This window comes from Pseudorasbora parva, chromosome 4, assembly GCF_024679245.1.
Source record: "Pseudorasbora parva isolate DD20220531a chromosome 4, ASM2467924v1, whole genome shotgun sequence".
NCBI lineage: Eukaryota > Metazoa > Chordata > Actinopteri > Cypriniformes > Gobionidae > Pseudorasbora > Pseudorasbora parva.
The window spans coordinates 6,777,833-6,804,657 of NC_090175.1; the positions used below are offsets into that span (position 1 = coordinate 6,777,833).

The window sequence follows — 26,825 nt, forward strand, 5'->3', positions numbered from 1 at the left end:
TTAAATAGCAGTGCACTCGCGGCCATCTGTTCACCCATGGGCGTCTGAACTGAAAACCAAGTGTGTTCAGGCACATTGTTGGTGCGTTTCTATTTTGAGGAACTGAAAATGACTGCGTCATTGACCAACATAAACCTGCTCTTAAGTCAATGGTGTGGTATTTGTGAGTTATGCGCGTTATTAATATGAGCCTATAGGCGGGTGCATACACTCTGCTTTTTACACACGGGGATGTGCAGCAGCACACACATGCCAACTATTAAAAATAAAATGATTGCAAAGTAAAAGATTATTATTGTGTACATAAAGATAAAAATGCCTACATGTCATAATATAGTCATTGCATGTATCAGAACTAATGGTGCAACACACTTATGTGAGTAAAACGTCTTTTTTACCTGTAACAGTAGTCCTGGGGTGTTTTCCAGACGGGCTACCAAAACGTATGCCGTCGGCAGGCCGGTGAATCTATAATAGTGAAATAATATTCGTCTGTGTGTACGTGTGTGTTTCGTGCTTATATCCACCAATCGGGCGGGCCAAGTATTACAAAAATAATATTCCAATCAATTGTGGGTGTATGAGAAATAAATCATTATGTTTGTTAGATGAAGACGTTTACGAGCCCTGTGATCAAGAGAATCATTCCGGTTGCCGCTTTCAAAACAATCCCTCCCACATGTGATCTGAATGACAGGGGAGCTGAAACTCATTAAATATGCAAATCTTATCCAATCCTAGCCGTAGGCGTAGGCGTTTACTTCCAAGTCTCCGGCACGCCCACCAAAACCCAGCATTCAGGAGAGACCCTCAAAACCAGTGTAGAAAATAGCCTATTACTTATTAGTTATGATGTTTTTGAATGTAAAAACCACACAAACGTCATTAGTTGACCTCAGACAACAGCATAAAGAAATTAAAAAACCCAGTTCATGACAACTTTAACCAATCGTGGCAATAATCACATGTATTTAAACTGACTTGTCAGTTTGAGGGTGTCTATATTCTGCCATGTAAATAGGGAATCTGCCATGGTGCGAGTGCAACTGGCTTTTAAAAGGAATAGGAGATGAGCCTCTGACTGGTTTATTACACGTTATGTCCAAAACGCACTCATTACTCATCAAGAGAATAAGGACAACCCTTTTGGACCATGTGTCTGGTGCCTGATGTTTTTCCTGCCGTTAAACTAGCAAAAGTGGATTCAGACATGTCCTAAGTGCTCTTGCTACATGCGCTCAGATCATTAAAATATGCCCCCTGGTGTTGTGTTAATATATTTAAAATTGATCCTTAGATAATTTCTATGTAAATATTAAATAAAGGCCTCACTTGTCATTCACATTCCTGTCCTGCATGTACACATAAGAATGAAGCATGACTGTACGGTTCCCATTTTTCTGTAACAGGTGGTGAACATGTGGAGGTTATCAGGAGCCTTATACTGAGGGACCAGGCACCCAACACACCTGCGAGCACATATGTATCAGCGATAGGTGACTCTTCTAACATCTGCTGTAAGTAAAACAAAATATGCCTTGGTTTTTACCAGTATGCCAATCTCTTTGTGCACAGGAGATATTATCAGCATAACAGTAGAGGCTGCTATTAGTGGTCATGCCATGGGTTCCCTGGTTATCCAGCCTGGTGGCTGTGGAGAGCAGAACATGATTGGCCTAACAATGCCCGTCATTGCAACACATTACTTGGATAAAACGAATCAGTGGCACACCGTGGGGGCTGGGCTGAGGCAGACAGCTGTTACCTATATTACAAGAGGTAAACTGAACTATGCAAACTTTACTGCTCCTAAACTTTTGTTACACATTCCTATTTAGAGTCTGGTCATCTTATTGTGTTGATGTACAGGTTACAATCGACAGCTGGCGTATCGTAAAAGTGATGGGTCCTTTGCTGCATGGATTAGTAGGCCAAGCAGCACTTGGTAACTGATATATTTCTCAATAGTTCTGCTTGTTTGGTAAAAACCATTAATTAGGCATCTCACCATGATTTTAAGAGTTAACTTGTGTTTTCTTTCTCCTAAAGGCTGACTGCGTATGTTGCTAAAGTATTTGCCATGGCTAGTAACATCGTACACATAAACCAGAACGTGATCTGCTCTGCTCTCACGTGGCTCATACAGTTCAAGCAGTCAGCTGATGGTGCTTTCAGAGAAGATGCTCCTGTAATTCATGGAGAGATGACTGTGAGTGCAACCTGCTTCGAACACTATGGGAACTTTCATACACCTGGCGCCAGGCGCAACGCAGGTGTTTTTAGCTAGTTTGCAGCCTGATGCAGTTATCGGTTTCACGTCCAGCACCACGTTGTTTAAATCGCCAAATTAAATAGCACTTGAGCCCATCTGTCCGCCAATAGGTGTGCTGGTCTGAAAATGAGGTCTGTTCAGATGCATTGTTGGCGCTTTCCTATTTTAAGGCAACTGAAATAGAGAGCACTATTGACCAATAAAAACCTGGTCTAAAGTCAATAGTATTTTTTTTTGTGTGTGTTTTATAAAGGGCACGTTAGTAATGTGCCCATCTCTAGTAATGAGATGAGGCTCTGATTGTTTTATTGCACATTACACCCAAAACACACCCTTGACTCATTAAGAGGTACAACCGTTGAAAATAGGGCCCTATAACACTAAAGGAATAGATCCCCCACGTTTCCTTTTTTTTATTTGTTAACTTTCTTTCTTCAGTGGTCATACTTATACTCCAGAATAGTCAAGTCATACTTCAAAAGTGACAAAAAATCTGTCCATACGCATATGTATTATGTTTCTAGTCCTCTGAAGCCTATAATAGATTTATTTGAGGAACAGAACAAAATTCAAGTTGTTATTTACTGAAAATGTCATCTTCCATAAGTTCTCATTTGTGCTTATGAATATAAAGCTTAGCACATATGAGACCCCCCAAAACAATGGTGTTTTGTCACAACTTTGACCTTAATATATCTATCTATTAAGCTCTACAATGCAATTTCAAAAACAAAACACACACAAAAAAAATGACTTTCCCAACACTGTCATTGACTTTATTGAGTTAGAAGTTGACAATTTGAACTCTTCAAGCAACCAGAGCGAGTGTTTTCTCTGCTGATTTAGCTGGAATACGATGAAAGTTTTTGAACATTGAAAACTTTATACAGTAGCATTAAACTGCAAGCATTTGTTTGACTACCAAAATACTTGATGTATCTTCTCAGATTATAGTGTGATTATCATTGCTCAGCAAAATTTTGCAGGTGAAAGAAAATGGCCCATGATGTGACAAAATGCCATTAAATATACATGGCAAAATAAACATCCATGGATAATTATACGAGCTATCAGACCAAACCTGATTAACTGCTCTCTTTTATTAATAATTTTATATAATAATATTTAAGTTTAGTGTTGTACAAAAATGGCGGTGTAGATGCAGCTTTTCCATTGTGCTTCTTTTGTTTTTCTTTGTTGCTAAGTCATGAGTCTCTGCCCACACAGGAGCTTGCTATTGGTCAACAATCCCAATTTGTGCTGAGAACATTTCTTTGTCACCGGAAATGTATCTGGCGAAATCCCATTTAAATGACCGGATTTCACCTGCAATTTTTTTTGAATAACCTTTAGTTATGAATTATTTCTGACATCACTGTGACACAGGGGAACGTACGTGGGACAGACTCACAAGCATCCATGACGGCATTTGTGCTCATTGCCCTGCAGGAGGGGAGAGGCCGTTGTGCTGGCCAAATCTCAGTGAGTCCTTCTGCTTTGAGTTAATGTGCAACACTTGAAAAAAGCTAATGTTTCTAGCTTTATTGAACTAATGATCAGCAACGTTCATTTATTATCTGTCATGCATGTAATATATTCTCACAACTTTTATTGTTTTTGTTTCTCTTTAGAGTCTCGACAGTAGCATATATAGAGCCATCGCGTACCTTAGATCTCGGTTACATGGTCTGACCAATCCATATGCAGTGGCGATGGCATCTTATGGTCTAGCCAATGGAAACGCGCTTGACAAACAAGCTCTGTTGAGAAAAGCGTCTGCTGGTAAAGATACAGTCTTTTCTATATGTTTATTTGTGCTGGAAATGTTCAGCAACGCTGAAAACGCTGCTTCCATATCATCCTATCAGCACTGAAGTGTTAGTGTCACGTGAACCAACGCAGCTCCGGTCCAGAGACACGATAGCACAGAGTGGATCATACACTGTAAAACCCAACAAGTTCAGCTAAACATAAAAGTCAATCTGGTTAGTAATGTGTGAAGCTGGTAATGCTGTTTGTGGAGTTGTTTAATCCTCTGATGAGATCTTCAGAGATTTAATGTCTTCTTTTATCTTCAGTTGATTTCATCTAAAGCTGTGGCTGAAGTCAGTTGTAGTTCTTGTGTTTCTCTGTCCTTCAGTGATTCTGCTCATTATCATCAGGTGTTCATCACTAATGGTCAATTATCACTTATTTAATCACTTACCATTACAATTTTTATCCACTTATCATGTTGGGAACAGTTTGAGTTCTGTTTCAGTCATTGTGTCCACATAATGTTCAGTACTATTTGAGTGCAGTGAACTCAATTTATTTAAAAAAAATATATTTTTAAATAATTTATTTAAAAACATTTATTTAGTACATGTATCTGTTAGGTTTTACAGTGTATGATCGAGTCACCGCACAGAATGCTGTATTTTAAAGCGATATGGAGATTAGGAAGATAAATGGTTAGAGGTTAGGAGGAAACTGCAGCTTTATCAAGCTCAACGGCTAAACGCTACTGGCTATTTAAAAAAGAAGAGGAACTGTTCGATATGTCCCGCCCTGTCTTCCTGTTTTAGTTGAAATTTTGTCAACACATTCAATAATGCTGTGTGTTTCAAGGCACTTCAGCGGGCCTTTAACATTTCTAGATATCAAAGCAAAATGATTTAGATGCGGAATAACATATAACAAATATAACATATAACTAAACTTTTGACAGGTAGTGTATAACGATAATAAAAAAACAATTCACAAATAAACAATAATTAGACCGTATAAAGCTAAGGCCTTGTCCTCACTAATGTGTTTTCGTTTGAAAACCCAGAGATAACATTTTTAATTGAAAACGCTCTTCAAAGTGGATACATTTGAAAACAGTGTTTTTGAAACCAATGATTTAACTTTAGTCATGAACCCATAGATATTAATGTTTATTAATCTGTAAACGATGAACCGCAGTATTGAGTCTGTTGTGTGCTATTCATTTGCATCACTTTTTTTATCGACTCTTTCAACAATAAATTACAACTGCTTTGATGAAAAGTGCTTTACGAATAACATTGAACTGAATGAATCCCATACAGATGGAAGTCACTGGCCCGTCCCTGGAAGCTTTTACTTTACTATCGAGGCTTCAGCCTATGCACTCCTGGCTCTTGTAAAAGCTAAAGACTTTCAGCACACAGCGCCCATTGTAAACTGGCTCAGAAACCAAAGGCAGTCCAGAGGAGGATATGGCACGACTCAGGTTTGTAGTGTACATTAAACACTGTTTATCTGTCCATACAGTGTGTTGAATATACAGGTTTTTTATTTATTTTTTAATTTTAGCTGACACATTTCTTCATTTTTCAAAACTCTTTACAATGTTCTCATTACGATCTTTCACTTTGGCACAGCGATTCATTTCACATTAAACATGCACTGAAACTTCCAAAATATTTCATACATATCTCAAATCAATTAATTCTTTCATAAAATTAGCAAAGGTTTTCACCCAGCAAACACACTGTCACAGATAAAACAACGACCTAAAAAACAACAGATAGCATTACACAATGTCTTCTTTTGTAAAAAAAAAAAAAAAAAAGCTCCAATATACTGATACACATCACTGTTTGATTTGCGAACATATCCGTTTGCAGGCGTCTTTCTCGTTTGTTCACGTTAATGTTCTCACAACATTGCATTGTTATAATTCATAAAAATGTTAGCGGCAAACTGCAGATTGACACCGTTTACTCGCATTTGGCACTTGCCGAGTATTAATTTTAGGCCTTTATTTAAAAAAATAAATAAATAAATTATGTATAACTCTAGAAATGTAGCAAATTGCGGTCTTATTCACTATGTAAATGTGCAAACTGGTCTATAGGCAAACAAGGTTTTGCATTTGTTGTGTGTATTTTGTTGAATTTGTCATTTGTAGTCTGGGAAAACCCAGACAACTTCCGGCAAATTTAGATTTGCTCTGAAAGTAGTCTGGCAAAGAGCCCATTCAAGCCTATTTCTAATCCGTCGAAATTGCAGCACCAATCAAAAACGTTGGGGCTTTACACGATGATGACAGCGCAGCGACGGTGAAGCAGATTTTGTACATTACTAAGATGGATGCTACCGTGGAACTTCACTTGTTTGAATCAGCTATCGCGTCTGTTTTAAGCGATTTCCACTTTTCCTTTTCATTAAAACCCGAGCAAAGAACAACACTCGGCTCCCAGATGTGGATTACACCGGCTACTGATGAGGAGGATCGGGAGTGTGTGTGTGATCATGTGCACAGCAGCTCTGGATCTGGCCTTTCTGTGCTTATTTCCTCACACTAGATCTGGTAGTCATGTAAAAATTGTAAATAAATAACTAGAGTAACTATGCTCAAGTCTGAACATGTTCTAACACGTCTTAAAATATGTAATTTGAATAAAGTTTGTGAGACACAATTTTCCAAAGACTCATCAATATTATTTTATTTTAAAAATATTGCAAATCACGTTCTAATCGCAATACAAATGCCTTACAACTGGGGCCAATGCAATCAGAGCTTGATGTTTTCTGTTCGACCGTCAATCCGAGATGTTTCAGTCGGTCTGAGATGCTATTGCTATTATGCTATTAACCTCCTGAACCTTATTCGAATCCTGAAGGAGTATATTTGGCATAGCAATACTCCGTCATACGTCCAACTCATTTTTTGAAACTTTGGCTATGTTTAGCATGATAATCCAACACTTTAACAGTGAAAATAATTCACAATATATGAAATAGCATTAGACATCCGCTTTAAAACCAAAGGGGTGAAACACGAAAAACAGTTCAAACATGTCTCCTCCCTCCCAGGCCACCATCATGGTGTTTCAGGCTGTAGCTGAATACAGGATTCATGTGAAAGACATAAAGCAGTTAGACCTGGAGATGACGATCCAAGTGGAAGGCAGTCGGCAGCCGATTGTGTGGACGTTCAACAAAGGCAACTCTCATCTCGCACAAACAACGAAGGTGAGTTTGTGCTGAAAGGGAAAACCACTCAAGCAGTCAGATATAAATGACCGTTTATATCACAGAGTGTAGCTTTACTTTCACACAAGTCATATTGTATGAACAGCTATCGTGAATGTACACCTGGTTTAAGATGAAACCTCTATTTGTAAGTCTTATCATATACATTTGATGCCTTATATAATATATATTGTAAATTAATTCATCTTGATAAATCTCCTTTTCCCCATCAACAGCTTCCATCTAGCAAGCCGATCACTATCACTGCCAGGGGTTTTGGAGAGGCCTCTGTAACGGTAAGTGACTGAAGGAAGCAATAATCAAAGCTGAAAGCATTTACCAATCCATCAGACCTTGAGTGTGCCTGTTTTCTCCTCGGCAGGTTGTGACTGAGTATTATGCTAAGCCAAAAGAGAGGAGTGACACCTGCAAGAACTTTGAGTTTGATCTGACTTTTGAAAGGGAGGATAAAGGTAAGATTTTGTGTCTTGAATTTTCAGAGGGATACATGATCATAAATACAATATATTTCAAATGTATGATCACACTGGTGTCATTTGGTATTTATATCTAAATGTTTTGCATAAAGAAAAATTAGGTTGTCATATTATTTACTTTTGCTTACAATTTACAATTTACAATTATTGTGTATTGTAAACAAAACTAAATACAATTTTTGGTTAAATAATTTAATTCTAATGAAAGCAATATTAATGTTCCTAAAATAGGCTTAATTTTCTTGATGTTAAATTAAACATATAATAAGATTAAAATAAAATATAATAAACATTGGTTTACTTTAGTTGTTTGGGTGATATGAGCCCTATGGGGTTTGTGATATTCACACATTTCTATCTTGTACACATTTACATGTTGCACTTCTATCCTTTTATACAAATGAGGAAATCTGTTTCTCTCTTTCTTTCTCTTTAGTAACTTATCGGGGAGCAACTGAGACTTATAAACTCACTATCAATACCAGGTGTGGAAACAAGTGCCATTTTCTAATCAACTGAATATAAAAGGAAAACCTTTCAAATTTCAGTTCCACTAAACAATATCTCATTTTAGTGAATAATCCGTGATAATGATTAAATTAATTACTAAGTTTAGTTTAACTAACATTGTGGACAGTCCAAAGTTTTACAGTACAATGACATTTATTCTATTCTGTTAAAGCTGATGTGTGCAGGTGTTTTGATTAATACATTTAATAATTTTAAAATAATATTAAAATATTTAATAAATTCTTAACATCTGGAGAGAGCTGGAGAAAACAGTCTGAACCTCGTATTTTAGTGCAATAGAAAGTTGACATTTTCTTTGACTCCACAGATATCTGTCAGCTGACAGGGATGCCACCATGTCTATACTGGACATATCATTACTGACGGGATTTGTTGTGGATGAGAATGATCTGAAGGCGGTATGGATCATTTTTCCATTTTCACATTTGCTATTGCCAATTAATTGACAATTACCATCACACACCTGTTGCTAAAAGATAGATGCGTAGGAAAAAGAATTAAAAGAAATGGCAAAAATCTCAAAAGTTAAAGTAAATCAAGCACACTATCGATACTTGCCGTAGTTTATTTGCTAATGTCAAAATGGAATAATCACTGTTAAGTCCATGGACTCTTACTTGAAATGTGCATATTTGTCCCAACAAACAGCATTATTTTTCCCACTACAAAAAATATTTACGCAAACATTTCAGTGCTACACGGTTCCTGGTATAATATTTTCCCACAACAAACTGGTAAAGTTAACTCTTTCTGAATCACAACTAATTAACTATAGTTGCCATAACATTTTAGTATATTATATTTAAAGACCTTTAGTGTGTGTCAATATTGCTTTGTCTGGTTGTGGAATATTTCCTGGAATTAATTGTATGACTCCTTTTCTTACCCAAAGTTGCGGTGCCCACAGATGCTAAAAAAGAAGTATTCCTTTTTCTTTTTTTTTAGAAGAAGAAAATTTGTCAAGTGCCACAAAATAACTTTCTGTTCCTTTTTGTAGCTGTCAACTGGAAGAGACAGGCTGATTCAGAAATTTGAGATGAACAAGCAGCTTTCAGAGCGAGGATCCCTCATCATCTACCTGGATAAGGTCTCTGAGTCACTTTTAATCTGAAAACACTGATAGGACCCTGTTAAAGAAAAAAAAAGAAAAGAAAAAAACTGTTGTATACTGAATACAACACAGCAAAATCCTCAGTGTTAAATGAACACTGCTGGTGTTTATATGAGTCCACTATGAGTCCACACTCAGTGTTAAAAGGTAGCAGAATCAGTGCTGAAGTTAATGAGATAATTAAGTGACGATTGAGCATTAATGATGAACACCTGCTGTTAATAAGCTGTTACCTGATGATAACAAGCAGAATCACTAAAGAAAATAGAAACACAAGAACTACAACTGACTTCAGCCCCAGCCTTAGATGAAATCAACTGAAGATAAAAGAAGACATTAAATCTCTGAAGATCTCATTAGAGGATTAAACAACTCCACAAACAGCATTACCAGCTTCACACATTACTAACCAGACTGACTTTCAGTTATACATCTACAGAAACTCTTATTGAGAATTAAGAGTTTTTTTATGTCACCATTATGGTGATCAGTGTTTTCTTTAGCTGGGCAGTTTGACAAATGTTTAATGTAAGTGTTTCTCTGGCTGCTGTAGCTGAGTTTTCTATGGCAAGAAAAGCAAGAGAAAACACAATCAGATGCTGTCGGCTGCTTGATGATCAGAATATGATCATTGTGTAGTGGCTTAATTCACAGAACTTATGACTGAGTATGAGCAAAATACGACTCACTTTGTTTTATTGTGATTCTAGAAAAGGTCCAGCATGAGTAAATATTGCAGGAGTTCAAAGTGCTTAGTGTACAATCTGTTTTAAAACGTATTCAACTTTTCTGGTTAAAACCATGCTGGATCTTTTCTAGAATCACAATAAAACAAAGTTAATCTAAAGTTAATCTTTCATCTAAGGCTGTGGCTGAAGTCATTTGTAGTTTATTGTGTGTCTCTTTCCTTTAGTGATTCTGCTTGTTATCATCAGGTAACAGCTTATTAACAGCAGGTGTTCATCATTAATGCTCAATCATCACAATTATCTCATTTACTTCCACACTGATTCGGTGTTACCTTTTAACACTCTGAGTGTGGACTCATAGTGGACTCATATAAACACCAGTAGTGTTCATTAAACACTGAGGATTTTGCTGTGAACTCACAGTACTAGATTACTCCCTAAATGTAATTTATTGTATGTAATTAAATTACTTAACTACTATAAATAATAATTTCTATAAAGATGAGTACATAAAGTCTACTAATATTTTATGTTATTTAAAGTGATTACACTATGCTGCGACTTTTCAATAACATCTAGCCAATACATTTTGAATATTTTTATTTAATTTTTATGAAATTATAAAACAAAACTTGTTACTTGTTTTTTGTTTTGTTTTAATTGAACTAAAAATTAAACTTAAAACCCATCCCTACTATAAATTGTCTGCTATTTGCACATGCACTTGCAGGTTTCTCATAACAGGAAAGATCGGATCGTCTTCAGGCTGCACAGGATTATGAATGGAGGCTTCATTCAACCAGCAGCAGTCACTGTATATGAATACTACTCTATAGGTATGAAACAGTAGTCTGACATAAACGAGAAAAGACTTTATCAGTCCACCTGGAAACATAGCCTTGTTTACCAGAGCCGACCGTAAAGGCTTCTGAATGAGCTGTCTTTGATTGATGTCGTGCAAACTTAACAATGTGAAGTGTACAGCAAATACTTGCCTCAGTGAAGAGCGCTGAGTTAGAGAATCAGAAAACAATGTTATGTTATTCTTATGTTCTGTTTTTGGCAGCGACTATTTACACTGTGAAAACTGCAGCATGTCTTAGCGATCTGTTATTTACACTAGTTAGATTATATTTATTGTTATAAATAGTGGCAGATAAACCTCAGTGTTGTTGTACATTAAACAGTATTCAATAATAACAATTAATTATTTTTTATTGAAAATAAATGCCTTTCCGATCTGATATGTGATGGAAAAAGTAGAGTGAGTTCGGCAAAAGGCGAATTCGAACCTCGGCCGATTTGCATCACAACTTTCTGCCATGCTCTTTACCCCTATACTATTGCTGTTGTACATGAATCAGTGTCTTCTGTCCTTTTGTTTGGCCCAACCAGACATCAGTGGGCGGAGTTAGTGCAAATAGTATTTGCCAGGCAGGCTATTTGCTAACAAGGCAGGCTATTTGCACTTAGTGTAAATATACACTAGACTGGATAAACCCAGACCGATCCGTCTGCGATTTGACGGATAGAGAAGTGATGGATCGTTGGTTGGTCTGATTGGTTGAAGGACTATCCAATTGTGTACAGTCATTTGAACTATGCCCACTGATCACTCCTCTTGTGCAGTAGAAAATATAGACATACATATCTCTCAAAAATACAGAGCAGACTCCCCAGACCAATGTTCAGTCTTAAAAGATTGAGCTTGGTCTGGTAATAGGCAGATTTTATTTTATTTTTAGTTTTTTAATCTTAAAGCCCAGCATCAAAAACTGGCCAAATACTAGCAACCTATACACAAATCATGCGCTCATGTCAGTTATAAAGAAACAAGAGAAGAAATAACCCTTATCTCTTTGATGTCGAATTTAATTCTGTACAACCGTTTATGCATGACACACATACCTAACGCATTTACAGTACTGCTGGGTGAATCCTCTAAGACATCATATAAATGTTATAATCATTTTATTATAAATGAAAAACCTATGTAACCGTTTCATCATTAATCAAATTAATTAGATAATTTATTACTTTGCATCTTAACATATAACATCAAATATGTCTGTCTGTAGCTGTAATCCTCCTCAAATTGATCTTTAAATTACGATTAACTCTGAATGTTAGAGTCCCCAATTAAATCATGATTCCAGTAAAATATATTGTTTATGTTCATTGATTATTTTACCCATTTCTGGCTTATTTGGAGATTATTTTCATGGCTATGATATCGCTGATGCTACAACACATTGAAGACTGTATACAGTGTGTGTGACCCGTGTGATGTCATGATTCCTCCATGTTTAGAAAATCGCTGTGTGAAGTTTTATCATCCGACCAGGAAGGAAGGAGCTCTTCAGAAAATCTGTAAGAACGATGTCTGTCAGTGTGCCGAAGGTAATGTGATTTTTGCTTTCATGGAATACATTTTAAAGTTATGCTGTTAATCTACAACAGGCTCATTTCTCTGTCTATTGCCGATACAGAAAACTGCAGTCTTCAAAGGAAGGAGAAAATTCACGACGCTCAGCGTAATAAGAAAGCATGTGAACAGAAAATAAATTACGGTAATTTATTGTGTGTGTGTGTGTGTGTGTGTGTGTGTGTGTGTGTGTGTGTGTGTGTGTGTGTGTGTGTGTGTGTGTGTGTACAATTTTGTCCCAATCATGCACTGCAGTTTATAAGAAATATCTTTAGCATATGTATAATTATTGTTTAATGAGGTGATGCTACATCAAACTTATATATTTTTACAGTTTATAAGGCTGTTTTGTTGAGTGAAGATGATGACGCTTCATCAGTTTATTACAACATGAGGATTGAAATGGCCCTGAAAAAAGGTATGATTCCTCAATCCAACTACAGTGTGTATACATTGGTTAATTTGTTTTGTCAATTAAAAAAATGTTTCAGCAGTAATATGTAAAGTGATGTACAGATGTTCTGCTGAAATCTTTAACATTAGCCCACTGCAAATAAGCTCTTAATGGTCAACAGTGTTTTGGGAGATTATCATCAGGTGTTCATCACTAATGGTCAATCATTAATTAATTAATCTCTTAATTATCTCATTAACTTGAAAACCACTTCAGTGTATTTTTAACTCTCTGTGGAGTGGGACCAAATACACCCTGAGCAGTGTTGATTTAACACTGGGGATTTTACTGTGTACTGTACAGTATTTAAATGTTGCATATTTGTGTAGGGCCGGAAAATGATGTTGAGGGGAAGCGGCGCACTTTCACCGTACAGATCTCTTGCAAAGAAACGTTGGATCTGAAGCGGGGTGAGAGCTATCTAATCATGGGCCAGTCTGAGGATGTCCAACTGGAAGCTGGAAAGTAAGTGGACTTGACCCGTGGTCAAAGGTGTGTGTGTGTGTGTCCTGATCTATGAAAATGCCTCTGTATTCATGAGGGAAATTTAGAGCTTTTTTACTCAAGAAGCATTCAAAGGAGTGAGCAAATATGAACTTAAGCAATGTACATTGCATATGAAGATTGATATCTTCTTCTCACTGACATTTAGATATTTCAATTGAATAAAATGGTTTGACAGGCAGGACCTCCCAGCAAGCACGGTATGTCAATGTTACGTCAGGAAGATTTTGGACTCCAACTAATCCAACGTCAGTCAGACGACATATTTTGGTTGAAAATTAAAGTCAAGTTGACGTCTAAACCCAACGTTTGTTTGACATCAAGCTCCAACGTCAGACAAACATTGAATTTTGGTTGAAATAAGTACCGCACTGAAACAAAAGGAAAAAAAAATGTAAAAAGTGTGAAATGTATGTGCAGAGGAGGATTAAACAACTCCACAAACAGCATTACCAGCTTCACACATTACTAACCAGACTGACTTTATTTCTGTCAGACGACTGCAGAAGCTCTTATTGAGAATTAAAGGGATAATTCACCCACAAATCAACATGTAATGTTTATCTGCTTACCCCAAGCGAATCCAAGATGTAGGTGTCTTTGTTTCTTCAGCAGAGCACAAATGAAGATTTTTAACTCCAACAGTTGCTGTCTGCCAGTCGTATAATGCATGTCATTAGGAACAGATGAGAGCATGGAAGCTATGGGAATAAAAACACACAGACATACGAATCCATATTAAACCCTGCAGCTTGTGGTGACACATTGATGTCTTAAGACACGAAACGATCTGTTTGTGTGAGAAACCCAACAGTATTTATATAATTTTTACCTCAAACACAACACTATGTACAAAAGTTGCGAGTGTGCCATCACTTCCGGCAAGTGAGGTCAAATGTACAAGATACAGCGTATCTCGATGGAATACAAGCGGCGGAAGTGATGTCTCGTGCGTATCTCTATGCCATATCATGTAATTTGACCTCACTTACAGGCAGTGATGGCGCGCTGAAAACTGATGTACATAGTGTTGTATTTGAGGTAAAAAAAAAAAAAAAATATATATATATATATATATATATATATATATATATATATATATATATATATATATATATATATATATATATATATATATATATATATATATAAATACTGTTCGGTTTCTCACATTTTGTATTATTAATTATAGCAAGCCTGTAATTCTACATTGTCCACCAAACATTTTGATCTCCAGCATCTCTTAAAATTAGATCACAATCCCAGGACTATTACAATCAATAATGAGAAATTCAAACACGACGATCATATATTTATCATCATCAAATAGCTGACATCATCTATACACAATTTATCTTACCATAACAAACACAGGTTCAGGTTAATAGGTCAAGAGACAAACTGGCCAACTAAACACTGACCTCCATAATGGTGATTTCAAACCAAACATTTTCAACAAAACATTAACATCTAAACCTCTGTTAATTCTCAATACAAAATTCTGTAGACGTCTGACAGAAATAAGGTCTGGTTAGTAATAAGCGAAGCTGGTAATAAGTGTACGTTGGGGGTGTTTATTCCAAATAAAATTCAACGCCTGCCCAACGTTTTAATTTTCAACCAAAATCCAGCATCTGACTGACATTGGAGTCTACATCCTGTGCCTGCTGGGCTTCTTTAACATGCACTCCCTCTGATTCCTCTTCAGACTTCGATATGCTCTGGGTGAGAGGACATGGGTGGAGTTTTGGCCCAGCTTGGAGCAGAGCAAGACGAGCGCTGAACTCAAAGAAAAATACGACGGCATGTTGAGTCTCCAGCAGGATCTGCGCTTCGGCTGCGGCTAACCTGTGAAAACGGCCCTAATGCCAGACTACTGCTTTTGATGACAAAACAATCAATCATTGCTTGTGAAATAGTGAAAAAAAAAGTGAAAAATGAAACAGTTCATTTTGACTGTTGTGGTGTTTTTTTTTATTAGTTTTTTTACTAATTATCCTGTTACTCAGCAAATCATGTATTCCTTGCACTGCTGAAGTCAGTGTTGTGGCACATACATGTTTAAGCAAATTTCCATAATAAAAGAAGTCTAGCAAGGTTGTCCTTTCTGATCATCCCCTTATTCACTGTCCCAAAAACAAGAAACTTTAGAGTGTACTGATTTAATATTGATGCTGAAATGGACGTTACTTTAGAGTAAGCTTCCCACTAAGCAAAGTTATGTCCAAAAGATGTCTTTTCAACGTCTTTGCCACTAGAGGCAGACGTTGAAAAGACGTCCACTAAGAAGCCAGAATGAAAGTTTTTATGACGTCTGTTTTGGACGTGATCTGCACGTCTGATATAGACACTCATGAACCTCAAGGTTAAACACTAGTTCAAATCTGCTCATTGTGGACATATTTTCTATCTGTAATTACAAAGAAACTCACAGACATTGTGTGTTTGTCCAGAAATCATGAAAATAAAAGAAACTTCACTCACATCTTTAGACACTTTAGACAACTATAGAAAATATGTCCACAATGAGCAGATTTGAACTAGTGTTTAACCTTGAGGTCCATGAGGGTCTATATCAGACGTCCAGATCACGTCCAAAACAGACGTCATAAACACTTTCATTCTGGCTCCTCAGTGGATGTCTTTTCAACGTCTGCCTCTAGTGGCAAAGACGTTGAAAAGACGTCTTTTGGACATAACTTTGCTTAGTGGGAAGAGGAGGCCTAAACTGAAAAATACAAAGACAAGTACATCGGTGCACAACTTCGGGTGCACAACATAAAGATCCTCGTGACATCTGTAAACTTTGCTTTATTTGTATTTCTTCTGATTCACTGAAAGAAATGATCAATATACTGACATCAACCTTTCTGTAATAGGGACAACTGGGGCAAGTTGTCACACATTTTACGCCATTGAATATTTCTCGGGGTCAGTTTATTCTTTATAGAAAAGTCTTAACCCTTTAGGCGCCAGAGGTTTTTTCCTAAAACGTTCAATTTTGACATCTTAATTTCAAAAGGCTATGTCTTAAAAGTGATAAAAGATAGAAACTTTCTGTAAATTAGAGAAATATTAAGGAGGACCCTAAATTTATGTAGATTACATTTTCCCATCTAATTTGCATATTGTGACGTCATAACGTGGGGGTAATCTTGGATTATAGAATTTTCATGAAAAGCCATTTGTTTAAATGATAAAATGCAGCACTTCTTTCCCCCCAAAATGTCCCTCACCTTCTGTGTGCTATATTGCACAATACTGATTGTTCAGGTAAATAGTAAATAGTAAACAAACTGTGTAAATCATTACTAATAAATGGTAGAAACAAACCGAATGAATGTAGCAGTTTGCCTATTGCTGTAGAGATTTTCCATTTACTACATACAGTAAGCACTCTGATTCCATATATAGGGCACATATATATTATATATTATATATTATAAATTATGCACAATAGCCCCTCTGCCCCGTGTCACAGCGCGTCTGTTCGCATCCTGATCTGCCTCGTGCGGCCGCCGAGTCTGCACGGCCTGGACCACTGTTATTGTCATTTTGATGCCCCACCCTGCTCCATGAATACTTCGACCTCTTCTAACATACCCAGTGGCGTTAGATAAAGTCTCCACCACAATACTGTCACCGCGATCGCGGAGAGGCGCGTGATGCGAAGACGCGCGCTTCATGGTGAACACGGCCGACTCATTCCCAACACTAACACACCTGCTAACTTCGCGATGAACACTCGGACCCCGGGAAACATTATTCCCATCACTGACATTGGGCAAAGGACCATCTACATTGGGCAAATGATTCACCATTTGTGCTTAGTGTAACGTTAGGTTTAGTTTCACTTTCAGAATCATCGTCATCTCATATTTCCCTTCAGAATCAGGGTCCGCGAATAGAAGACCCAACACTTCATTGCGGGTAAGCTTTATTGATGCCATTAGAAAATAATAATAGTAATAATAATCTAATGCAAATACTCGCTGACGTTGACAATGCTCTGATAAAACAGCTCACTCGCACGTCAGCTCCGCTTTTGTTTACACTGATTCAATGCGCTCTTGGTCGTGTATTTTGTATAGAATAATGATGTCTGTATGAGTCAGGGATGAAGTACGACATGTCTACCATCTAGTGGAGGGGAGGTTGAATGAAATTTGACACCCTATTTGACAAAATCGGCCATTTTATTCAGTGACGCATCTGTGTCAGCCGGTGCAATGGACTGGCGATGGTGGAGAAGTTCTGGACGAAACGCCGGTAGTACGATGCCAGGCCCAGGAAGCTTCTTAGCTCAACAAGGTTCTTTGGGACAGGCCACCCCTTTACGCTGCCACTTTAGCTGGGTCAGTGACGACCCCTGCGGCACTCACCACATGTCCTAGGAAAGCGGTCTCTCTCCGAAGTAGGTGGCATTTTTTCGGATTGAGTTGTAACCCAGCTTTGTGGATAACAACGAAAACCACCTGGAGGTGTTGGAGTGCCCCCTCAAAGTCCGGTGCGTGCACAAACAGCTCGTCCAAATACACTACAAAACAGCGACGAGAGACACCGGCCAGGACCTGCTCCATCAAACGGGAGAAGGTAGCTGGAGCATTACAAAGGCCAAAAGGCATTACCCTGAACTGCCATAGCCCTTGGCCGATGGTGAAGGCGGTCTTTGGTTTGGCCTCCAGAGCCAACTCCACCTGCCAGTACCCGCTCCGCAGATCAAGGGAGCTGAACCAGCTTGACCCCGCTATATAGTCCAGTCTGTCGTCGATTCGAGGTAGTTTACGTGAGAGTATTTTCTCGTGACAGCGTTTAAGTGGCGATAGTCCACACAAAACCGCCAAGAAGAGTCCTTCTTTTTGACTAGCACAGCAGGGGCTGCCCACGGGCTGTGAGACGGCTCAATTACTCCTGTTTCTTTCTGCCCACGGGCTGTGAGTCGGCTCAATTATTCCTGTTCCTTTCATTTCCTGGATTTTTTGCTCTGCTGCGATCTGTTTGGCCAGCGCTAGCCGACGGGAGCGCAGGCGAATGGGCGGTGCTCCGCTGGTATAAATGTTGTGCTGTGCTAGTCCTGTTCGTCCGCAGTCCTTGTCTCGTGCCACAAAGACATCCTGGTTTTGGTCAAGCACCTCACGTAACCTTTGACACTGACTGGGGGTCAGACCTTTACTGCATCGTTGCCACAGTTCCTGAACAGCCTGTACAGGCCCTGCAGGGATAGCCATTTAAAACACAGTACATGTACAAACCCTGGGTATGGCTGGCTAGTGAACATTTTCCATGGAGGGGTGTAGACTGTGGTGGGAGCGGCCTTCCCTTTGCCCGGCCACTCGCTCCTAGTTTCCCGGCTGGCGGGGTAAAGGCGCAGGGGCGGGACAATTACGGGCCACATGTCCAACCTCCCCGCAACGGTAACATGCATCCCATCGAGTAGAACGCCCTCGCCGGTCCAGGGCCCGTTCTTTACACTCGTCCTGCTGCACAAAGTCACCCATACAGCATATTCCATCAGCATTGTCAACGTCAGTGTGCTCAGCCTGACGTACCCGGACAGGAGGTTGGTGAAATGGGGCAGCTGTTCGTGTCGTCATGAATACAGACTCTGCTCGTTCTGCCTCTGCCAACGCATGAGCTAGTGTTTGTGGGGCAGATAAACGGACATGCTGTCGCAGTCTCTCCGGAAGCAGGGCTTGCAGGAATGCGTGGAGCCGCCAAAATTACCCAGGCTCTCCCCTTCTTTTCTCCGTCTACCCGCCAGCTGCTCCCGTCGTTGCTCCGCCATTTGCCGCGCCCCAAACCGCTGCTCAAGCGCGCCTGTAAGCCTCATAGTCTCTTTGCTCTGCTGGTGTAAGATTAAGCAGCACCTGTAACGCCGGCCCCTCCAGTGCCAGCGCCAGCTGAGCTGCTGAATCCTCCTTACTCCATCGAGCCCGCCAGGCTGTTAGCTGTACTTGTGCAAAATAGGGCTCAGGTGGCACAGATCCGTCATACCTGGGCAGCTTAACATGGACCCGCACTGCTCCAGACTCAACTCTGTTCACTTCTCTTCCTTTTCATTGCTGCACCCATAGTTCCAGTCATGGAAGGATGGCGCCTCCTCAACAATTTAAATCCAGCATGTTCACTCTCACTGACTGGAGCATCATTCTCATCCTGGCTCACTTCCAACTCATGCGAATCTTGCGCTCTTGCCTTTAAAGAGGCAATTGAGCCACCACGGAATCGATCGCCGCCCTCCTGTGGGCAAATAGTTTGTGCACTAGCTCCAGCCACTTCTCTCTTCCCCAGAGCGGGTGTCCACATCGCGGCCGGCGCAGGTTTTTCCCCGCCGTGCCATCGCACATCTCGTATCTCCTCCACGAGACCACTCAGATCGCGCAGGACACGCTCCAATTCACGCTCCGACATCCCACTGCTGACACCAGTGCAACGTCTGAAGAATGACAGACAAGGAAGGCTCTGTTTCCAAACTTTTAATACGAATGAAGATGCGCACCTGTCTAACTAACTCTCTTTTCCTTCCATTCCCCCGCCCTCTCAAAGTCCCTGTTGTTAACCCTATATATGCCGGTGCAAAACAAAACAGCAGTTTAACAATTATAAAGAGTCTGTGCGCTACAATATAGAGCTGATACAGTGTTACAAACACAAATAGCAACTCGACCTATTGTGCAATTGTGGCTTTTATTTCATGTTTACTATGAGTTTGCATTTGCAGACTGATAACTGAATGTTTAATGTTTAATAGAGGTCGGTGGGTACAATTATTTACATAATATAAACTCCTCATTGATCCATATATACTGATTGAACCCATTTAATCCCAAATGCTTTCTTGCAAATTGAGTGTTGGGCGGCGATGCAGAGGTAAAGTGTCTGGAGGATGGGGTGCTTTGAAGCAGAAGAGAGGAAAGCAAAGGTGTCACAACTTTAATCGCACACGCTGAATCATAGTGCAGGTCCCTCCACCCATGTTACCCAATAACTGACAGCAAGGATGATGATGGCGATCTTTACTGAGGGAGGGACTCAAGTGAGGATGAATATACTGTGAAAGAGCGTCTGATAGTTCAGATACGGACAGGCACGATGCGCATGGACTCGGTGTGTCTGGCGGCTGTAGTCGTCTCATTACCGCTCCTCTCCCTCTGCACCCCCCTGTGAGTAATATGAGTTGTGATTATAACGATAGCTGTTAAGGTCTTTCTCCATCATTAAGAAATTACAGCTACAGGATTGTTGTGCATCTTGTTCATTTGCTATTTTTCTGATTACTTCAACCATATCACTCAGAACAGACTGAGATAGTTGTGGGTAAATGACTAAATTTAACTGTTAAATTGTGTTAAAGGGACAGTTCTTCCAAAAATCGAGATGTTATCATCATGTACTCATGAAATCTGTAGGATTTTCTTTCATCTGTTGAACACCAAAGACGATATTGTGAAGAATGCCAGAAAGCAGACGGTTGACGGTAGACAATAACTTTCAATATTTTATTTCCGACAAAGGAAGCCAATGGCTACCATCAATCATCTCTTTACCAATATTCTTCAAAATATATTTTTGTGTTCAACAGATGAAAGAAAATCATACAGGTTTGACTTGAGGGTGAGTAAATGATGATAACTTAGATTTTTGGGTGAGCTGTCCCTTTAAACACACAATACTGTATTTATTAAATCTTATAAGATAACTTTGGAAGACCTGGTTTTCAGTAAATAATAAAATATTAAGTGCTGAATCATTTGTAAAAGTGCTGTGTAAGATGTTCCTCACTGCTCCTCCTAAATGAACCTGTATTGTTCAGCTACATTCTCTCGGCCCCGAACCTGCTGAGCGTCGGGTCGCCAGAGAAAGTGTTTGTGGAGGCGCAGGACTATTCTGGAGCCAGTTTGAATGTTAAAATCTCAGTTAGAAGCTCTAAAGACAATCGTGAAGTGACGAGTACATCAGTTTCTCTGACATCTGCCAAGAACTACCAGGATCTGGTTGAGATAGAGGTGAGTTTTTCCAACCAGAAGGTTGCCTATACAACCCCTTTGAACCCCTAGCAGAAGCTGCTTTTGACTGCTAGAGATAATACAAAATGCATGTTATTTTTTTATTTAGTGCTGTCCTGAATAAGATATTTTACATAAAAAGGTTTACATACAATCCACAAAAAAAATAAAAGTTACATTTATAAAAACATTCCTGTTCAAAAGTTGACATACCGTTGAATCTTAATACCGTGTGTCGTTCCCTGATGATCCACGGCTGTTTTTGTTTTCTGGTGGTTGTTCTTGAGTCTGTTGTTTGTCCTGAGCAGGAAAACTGCCCAACGTTCTTCAGAAAAATTATCTGGCTCCTGCAAATTCTTCAATTTTCCAGCATCTTCTGCATAATTGAGCAGGCAATAGCATTAATAGGCTAATAATCAGCTATCCAATCAATAGGCTGCAAAACTGCTCCATATTAAAAAAAAAAAATTCTAAAACATCTAAAATAAATGCCATGATCACTAGATTTTTTTAGGGGTTCAATGTTCAAACCTTTTTTTTTTAATACTTGTGTTTGAGTCCCTCAATTGTCCTCAGTGTAAAAAGATGGATCTCAAAATCAAACAGTCACTGCTAGAGAGGGTTCAAATATACAAGAGATGCTGGAAAACTGAAGAATTTGCAGGACCTGATTTTTCTGAAGAACGTTGGGCAGCTTAACAAGCCTGGTTTTACCAGACTCTCGTACATTTCATTTGTACATAGAGTCTGGCCACTCTCCATTGACAAGGGTTTATTTCCGCGAAGGCGGGCACCCTGTTGAGGTTTAAAACTATTGGATCTTCCCTGAGCCACTCTGGATCTGCCATAACCAATCGATAACGTTTGGTCGTGACGTATGTCATGCGCCCTTCGCCTGTTTCATTCATGGAAATCCGACAAAATAAAAGTGCACATGTGCATGCCACCTCAGTAATAAAACTATAGGATAAAACCTAAAACTCGAGCATTCGGATTGTGATTTATTCACGCCACGGTGGAGAGAACGCAGCGCTCACGTGGTCCGTAACATAATTGTATGCTGTAAATAAAATGTCATATGCTTGGTAGGATAATAAATGCTGCTATAAATAACGGACCAATTCAAATGTTTAAGTGCTTTTATTTTAATTTGTTTGAGCGGTGATAAAATATATTGCTCTTCTAAATACTTGCCAGCATTTTAAGGAAATACAAGTCTATAAATGCATCCTAATAACAGCAAAGCAACCGTATGGTGTTCTGCAGTGTTCAAAAATGATTACAAACAGTGAATTTTGGAGCATAAATTGTTGAAAACTCAGAGATGTGGATTCGGACAGCTGTTACATCAACACGGCCGGGGATTTTTCCGCGGGTGGTGTGAGACGGACGGCAATAAAATCACTGACCAGTCCCTGTAACTTAAATGATGGCAATATCTTCCGACCCCACGAGAAACAGTTACCATCCGAATAGCTTCAGCCAACTCCTTCATCACTAACGAAGTGATCTGGAAAATCAAACTTTTCCCGAATTTACCCTGTTGGAGGGCCACAACATCATGGCCACCAACAAACCCCAGCAAAGACTGTTATTGCTCCGGCTTTAACTTCTGGATATTCGGCAGCGGTGCGGTGCCACAATGCAATGAATGGTTTAGTTTGCATTACTGAACTACAACTCAAACTAGCACTCGACATCACCGTCATCGTTCTCAGCCACTCCTTCTGTTTGCTGATTGGACGGGTAAAAAATTGTTCGGAGAAAACCTAAGACTACACAGCAGTCCCAGACGTAGTACTGAAGGAAAATGAAAATTGAGCGGAAGTACGTAGGAGGGCAGAGCCAGGCTACAGCTTAACTGCTCATTACAAACATCGGACTCAAAAACAGCCGTGGATCATCAGGGAACGACACCGTATTAAGAATCAAGGTTTCATAAACTTTTGAATGGGGTCATTGTAATAAATACATTAATACCTTTAATATAATCATTTAGTTTTATTTTTTTGGCCTGTGTCTAAAAAATATTTTATTTTTCATAAAATATCTTATTTAGGATGGTACTAAATAAATATTAATAATAATAATTGTGATCCCTCCTATTTTGTTGAAATTACACACATTTTCACAGATGCTGATTCTTGCCACTGTATGTCAAATACAGCCCATATGTTATGCTTACCAGAGAGGACATGTTTTACAGTGGGTTTGTAAATGATGGATGGTAGTTTGCTCTGTTGGTGAACACTGTCTGATTGTCTGTGTATCGTGTGCCTGTAGGTACCCAGTAATGCGTATTCCTTTGAGAAGGGAGTGGAGCAATATGCCATCCTGCAAGCTCAGTTTCCACAGAAGCTGCTGGAGAAACAGGTCATGGTGGTTTTTCAATCTGGACAAATATTTTTGCAGACTGATAAGACCATCTACACACCAGACAGCAAAGGTGGAAATTTGCTCCTCTACATTCGTTTGTGATTGGTATTGTCTCCTTATACTTCAGATCATGCAATAACACCGATGCTTGTCTTCTCCTTCTAGTTTATTACAGGGTGTTTTCACTGAGTGCAGGCATGACACGGGCTGTAGACAGTGGAGTCCGGGTGGAAATCTTGGTAAATGTGCTTTCTGTGTATTAAAGTACAGTGGTTCCAAACGTCTGAGACCACCGCCGTATTTGTAACCTGGTCTCTTTGTGGAGGCTTTACTTTATTGTATGTTGTGTGTGCATGGGAGTTCAAATGTGTTATATGCAAGTAGGTTTTTGTTTGTCCAACAGTTTCGATGCAACTAGAGAATAATTATTAATCTTCAATGTTGACAGACACCTGATGGCATCAGCCTTCAGAGCAAAAACGTTAATCCCGATGGAGGAATGGTTTCAGGAACATTCAGCCTGACTGATCCGGCCAGGTGAGTTTGTGTGAGCCTGCTATTCGAGTCCTTCAAAGGTATTGAAGATACTTAAAAATTAAAACCTAAAATTGTTGAGTCAGTTTGTTGGCACTTTCCAAACAATAGAGTACTGTACAGATATCCCACATGTGTGCCTTTACAGTAAAGCAATAAAGTCACAAATCTAATGTCCTTTAGAGTGAGAACTTACCACTTTTTGAAAAAAAAAATGTGTACCCTTTTTGTGGAAAGCACCTGTTATCTTTTAATAAGACTGTGGCTTTATTTAGCTCAGGGATGTGGAAACTTATGGCGTGGCACCAGAACAGCCCTCAGAAAAACTTCTCCAGTGAGTTTGAAGTCAAGGAATATGGTAGGTGTCTCTGGATGGGTCTTTTTGCAAGCTGTTACGAAACTACACAATACACCCATGACATTTGCAATCCAGTGTTATCAGCTCAGGTTCTTCCTTTTTCTATTGCAGTCCTGCCCAGCTTTGAGGTTTCTTTGAGACCACAGAAAGCCTTCTTCTATGTGAACGATGACAGTCTATCAGTCGACATTGAAGCCAAGTACAATACTGTTTTTTTGTTGTTGTTGTTGTTGTTGCTTTTATAATGAGTGTTATAGACAATATACTGTACAAGTTTTCTAATTTAATAGCTACACTGCAAAATCCAACAGTGACTCTAACTAAAACTTTTTAACTGTTAACTTTACTTAATTTCTTAAAGGGGGGGTGAAACACTCAGTTTCAGTCAGTGTCATGTCAATCTTGAGTACCTATAGAGTAGCATTGCATCCTGCATATCTCCGAAAAGTCTTCATTTTTTTATAATTATATAAGAAAGATGCGCTGTTCCGAGTCTTTCCGAAAAAAGCCGAGCGGGTGGGGGCGTGTCGTGTGAGCGGAGCTAAATAATGACGTGTGCGCGCTGCTGCTATTGTGTTGAGTCGAGTGCGTCATCCCTAACAGCGGGAAAAAAACTTTATTCAAAATAAAAATATGGCTTTTAATCAGATACAGCCATACATCTATGATCCGGAATCAGACCCAGAGGCTGCAGTTGAACAGGAGCAGCAGCAAAAACGACTAGAGCAGGACGTCTGTATGTGGTACAAGTTATACACTAACTATATAATATGCTTAGCGGCTTGTGTTATTTACATATTTATACTTGAATTATATCGTCGTATTTTTGTCTTTGAAGGTGTACATGTGGGAAGTGCAGTTGTGCACGTGTGTTTGTGTGTTTACGCGTGGTTTGTGTAGACAGTAAGCGGACCGGTTTTGCACGGCAGGATTAGTTAGTGTTTACATAGAAAGACACGGAATAGTAGCGCATTTGAATGAAGAAGCGCGCTTATTTAGTTCAACATATTTCCCCCCTCTTTGTGTATTGTTGTTTGGAGTGCTTTTACAATACACAAACATAAAGTTACACATATAGTGGCCAGCTAAACAAATGTACACGCACTACACATCGCATGCTCCATTGATCAATTAACTATACGTGATCATGTTTGGGCTACTTGATGAGCATAGGCAAAAACACAGACATTTGAATCAGTCTTACTCACCGCCTGCGGTTCTAACGTTGGGACTGCTCCATCCTTCAGCATTAGGCGATCGGGAAAATCCTGTGTCGAGCTGGGCCTTGTTTATGAAACAGTCGGCACCGAAATGCAGCGAACAGATACAACTCAGTTGCTGATCCGGAAAAGCAAATTACATCCACTGTTGCCTTAACGCGGGGTTTTGGGGAATCTGTGCAGGACTGTCTTGGTCTGGCAACCAAAAACGCACTTTTTGATGTCATTGTTAATTGTGCACATTACCTGTGCAGCGCAGCCTACGAGCCAGCGCTTTGATGGGCGTAGCCTGTTGCTTTCGCTCTCTCCCTCGCTCTCTCTCACGCGCTTCCGGTAGAATTGTCCGTAAGGCCCATACAAGGAAATTCCGCCCCCGTTAACGTCAAAGGGGACGCATGATCTCAAAAAACTTGCCGAAACTTATGACTAACCGGAAGTAGTATTTTTCACAAAGAAATACTCCCATCAAACGTCCACCTTAACTTTTGAAACTTTGTCTATGTTTAGTATGGGATTCCAAGTCTTTAACAGTGTAAAAAGATCAGTATGCATGAAACAGCATTTCACCCCCCCTTTAACGTAATTGATAAAATCTAGTAATCTGTACTTTTCACAAACTATGCCTTGTTTACTCAGAAAGCTTAAATTAAGAGTAAGTAATTGGTTTGACTGCCATTTTGCTAATCGAGAAAAAAAAAACTAGCCATTATGGTTATCAGTGTTCAAGTCATATGTAAATCTAAAGTAAATTATCAAGCACTATCTACAGTTTGTTTTTAGTCACTGGAACTCTGTTGTAAGGCAGCTACACTAACTTAGCATTTGTCAGAACAACGTACTATTCCTATTTAACTTCACTTGT

The 26,825-nt window shown here is 39.2% G+C and overlaps 2 protein-coding genes across 2 annotated transcripts in view; both read left to right on the forward strand.

Moving 5' to 3' along the window:
* c3a.4 (complement C3a, tandem duplicate 4) overlaps positions 1 to 15,569 on the forward strand; it is a 29,768-nt gene extending 14,199 nt beyond the window's left edge. The window contains exons 23-41 of the mRNA XM_067440692.1: positions 1,410 to 1,496; positions 1,576 to 1,779; positions 1,870 to 1,945; positions 2,050 to 2,209; positions 3,659 to 3,754; positions 3,904 to 4,054; positions 5,347 to 5,510; positions 7,100 to 7,258; positions 7,495 to 7,554; positions 7,641 to 7,731; positions 8,192 to 8,240; positions 8,594 to 8,684; positions 9,284 to 9,373; positions 10,817 to 10,922; positions 12,397 to 12,486; positions 12,576 to 12,656; positions 12,846 to 12,929; positions 13,295 to 13,430; positions 15,178 to 15,569. Of these exons, the coding sequence (XP_067296793.1) occupies positions 1,410 to 1,496; positions 1,576 to 1,779; positions 1,870 to 1,945; positions 2,050 to 2,209; positions 3,659 to 3,754; positions 3,904 to 4,054; positions 5,347 to 5,510; positions 7,100 to 7,258; positions 7,495 to 7,554; positions 7,641 to 7,731; positions 8,192 to 8,240; positions 8,594 to 8,684; positions 9,284 to 9,373; positions 10,817 to 10,922; positions 12,397 to 12,486; positions 12,576 to 12,656; positions 12,846 to 12,929; positions 13,295 to 13,430; positions 15,178 to 15,316 (2,114 nt within the window). The 3' untranslated portion in view covers positions 15,317 to 15,569. The remainder of the gene's footprint in view (positions 1 to 1,409; positions 1,497 to 1,575; positions 1,780 to 1,869; positions 1,946 to 2,049; positions 2,210 to 3,658; positions 3,755 to 3,903; positions 4,055 to 5,346; positions 5,511 to 7,099; positions 7,259 to 7,494; positions 7,555 to 7,640; positions 7,732 to 8,191; positions 8,241 to 8,593; positions 8,685 to 9,283; positions 9,374 to 10,816; positions 10,923 to 12,396; positions 12,487 to 12,575; positions 12,657 to 12,845; positions 12,930 to 13,294; positions 13,431 to 15,177) is intronic.
* A 4,912-nt stretch (positions 15,570 to 20,481) lies between these two features.
* The window catches only part of LOC137072765 (complement C3-like), a 36,120-nt gene continuing 29,776 nt past the window's right edge, over positions 20,482 to 26,825 (forward strand). Inside the window, exons 1-7 of the mRNA XM_067440688.1 lie at positions 20,482 to 20,632; positions 21,283 to 21,475; positions 23,759 to 23,921; positions 24,017 to 24,090; positions 24,300 to 24,388; positions 24,661 to 24,743; positions 24,855 to 24,942. Coding sequence (XP_067296789.1) covers positions 20,562 to 20,632; positions 21,283 to 21,475; positions 23,759 to 23,921; positions 24,017 to 24,090; positions 24,300 to 24,388; positions 24,661 to 24,743; positions 24,855 to 24,942 — 761 coding nt within the window. The 5' untranslated portion in view covers positions 20,482 to 20,561. The remainder of the gene's footprint in view (positions 20,633 to 21,282; positions 21,476 to 23,758; positions 23,922 to 24,016; positions 24,091 to 24,299; positions 24,389 to 24,660; positions 24,744 to 24,854; positions 24,943 to 26,825) is intronic.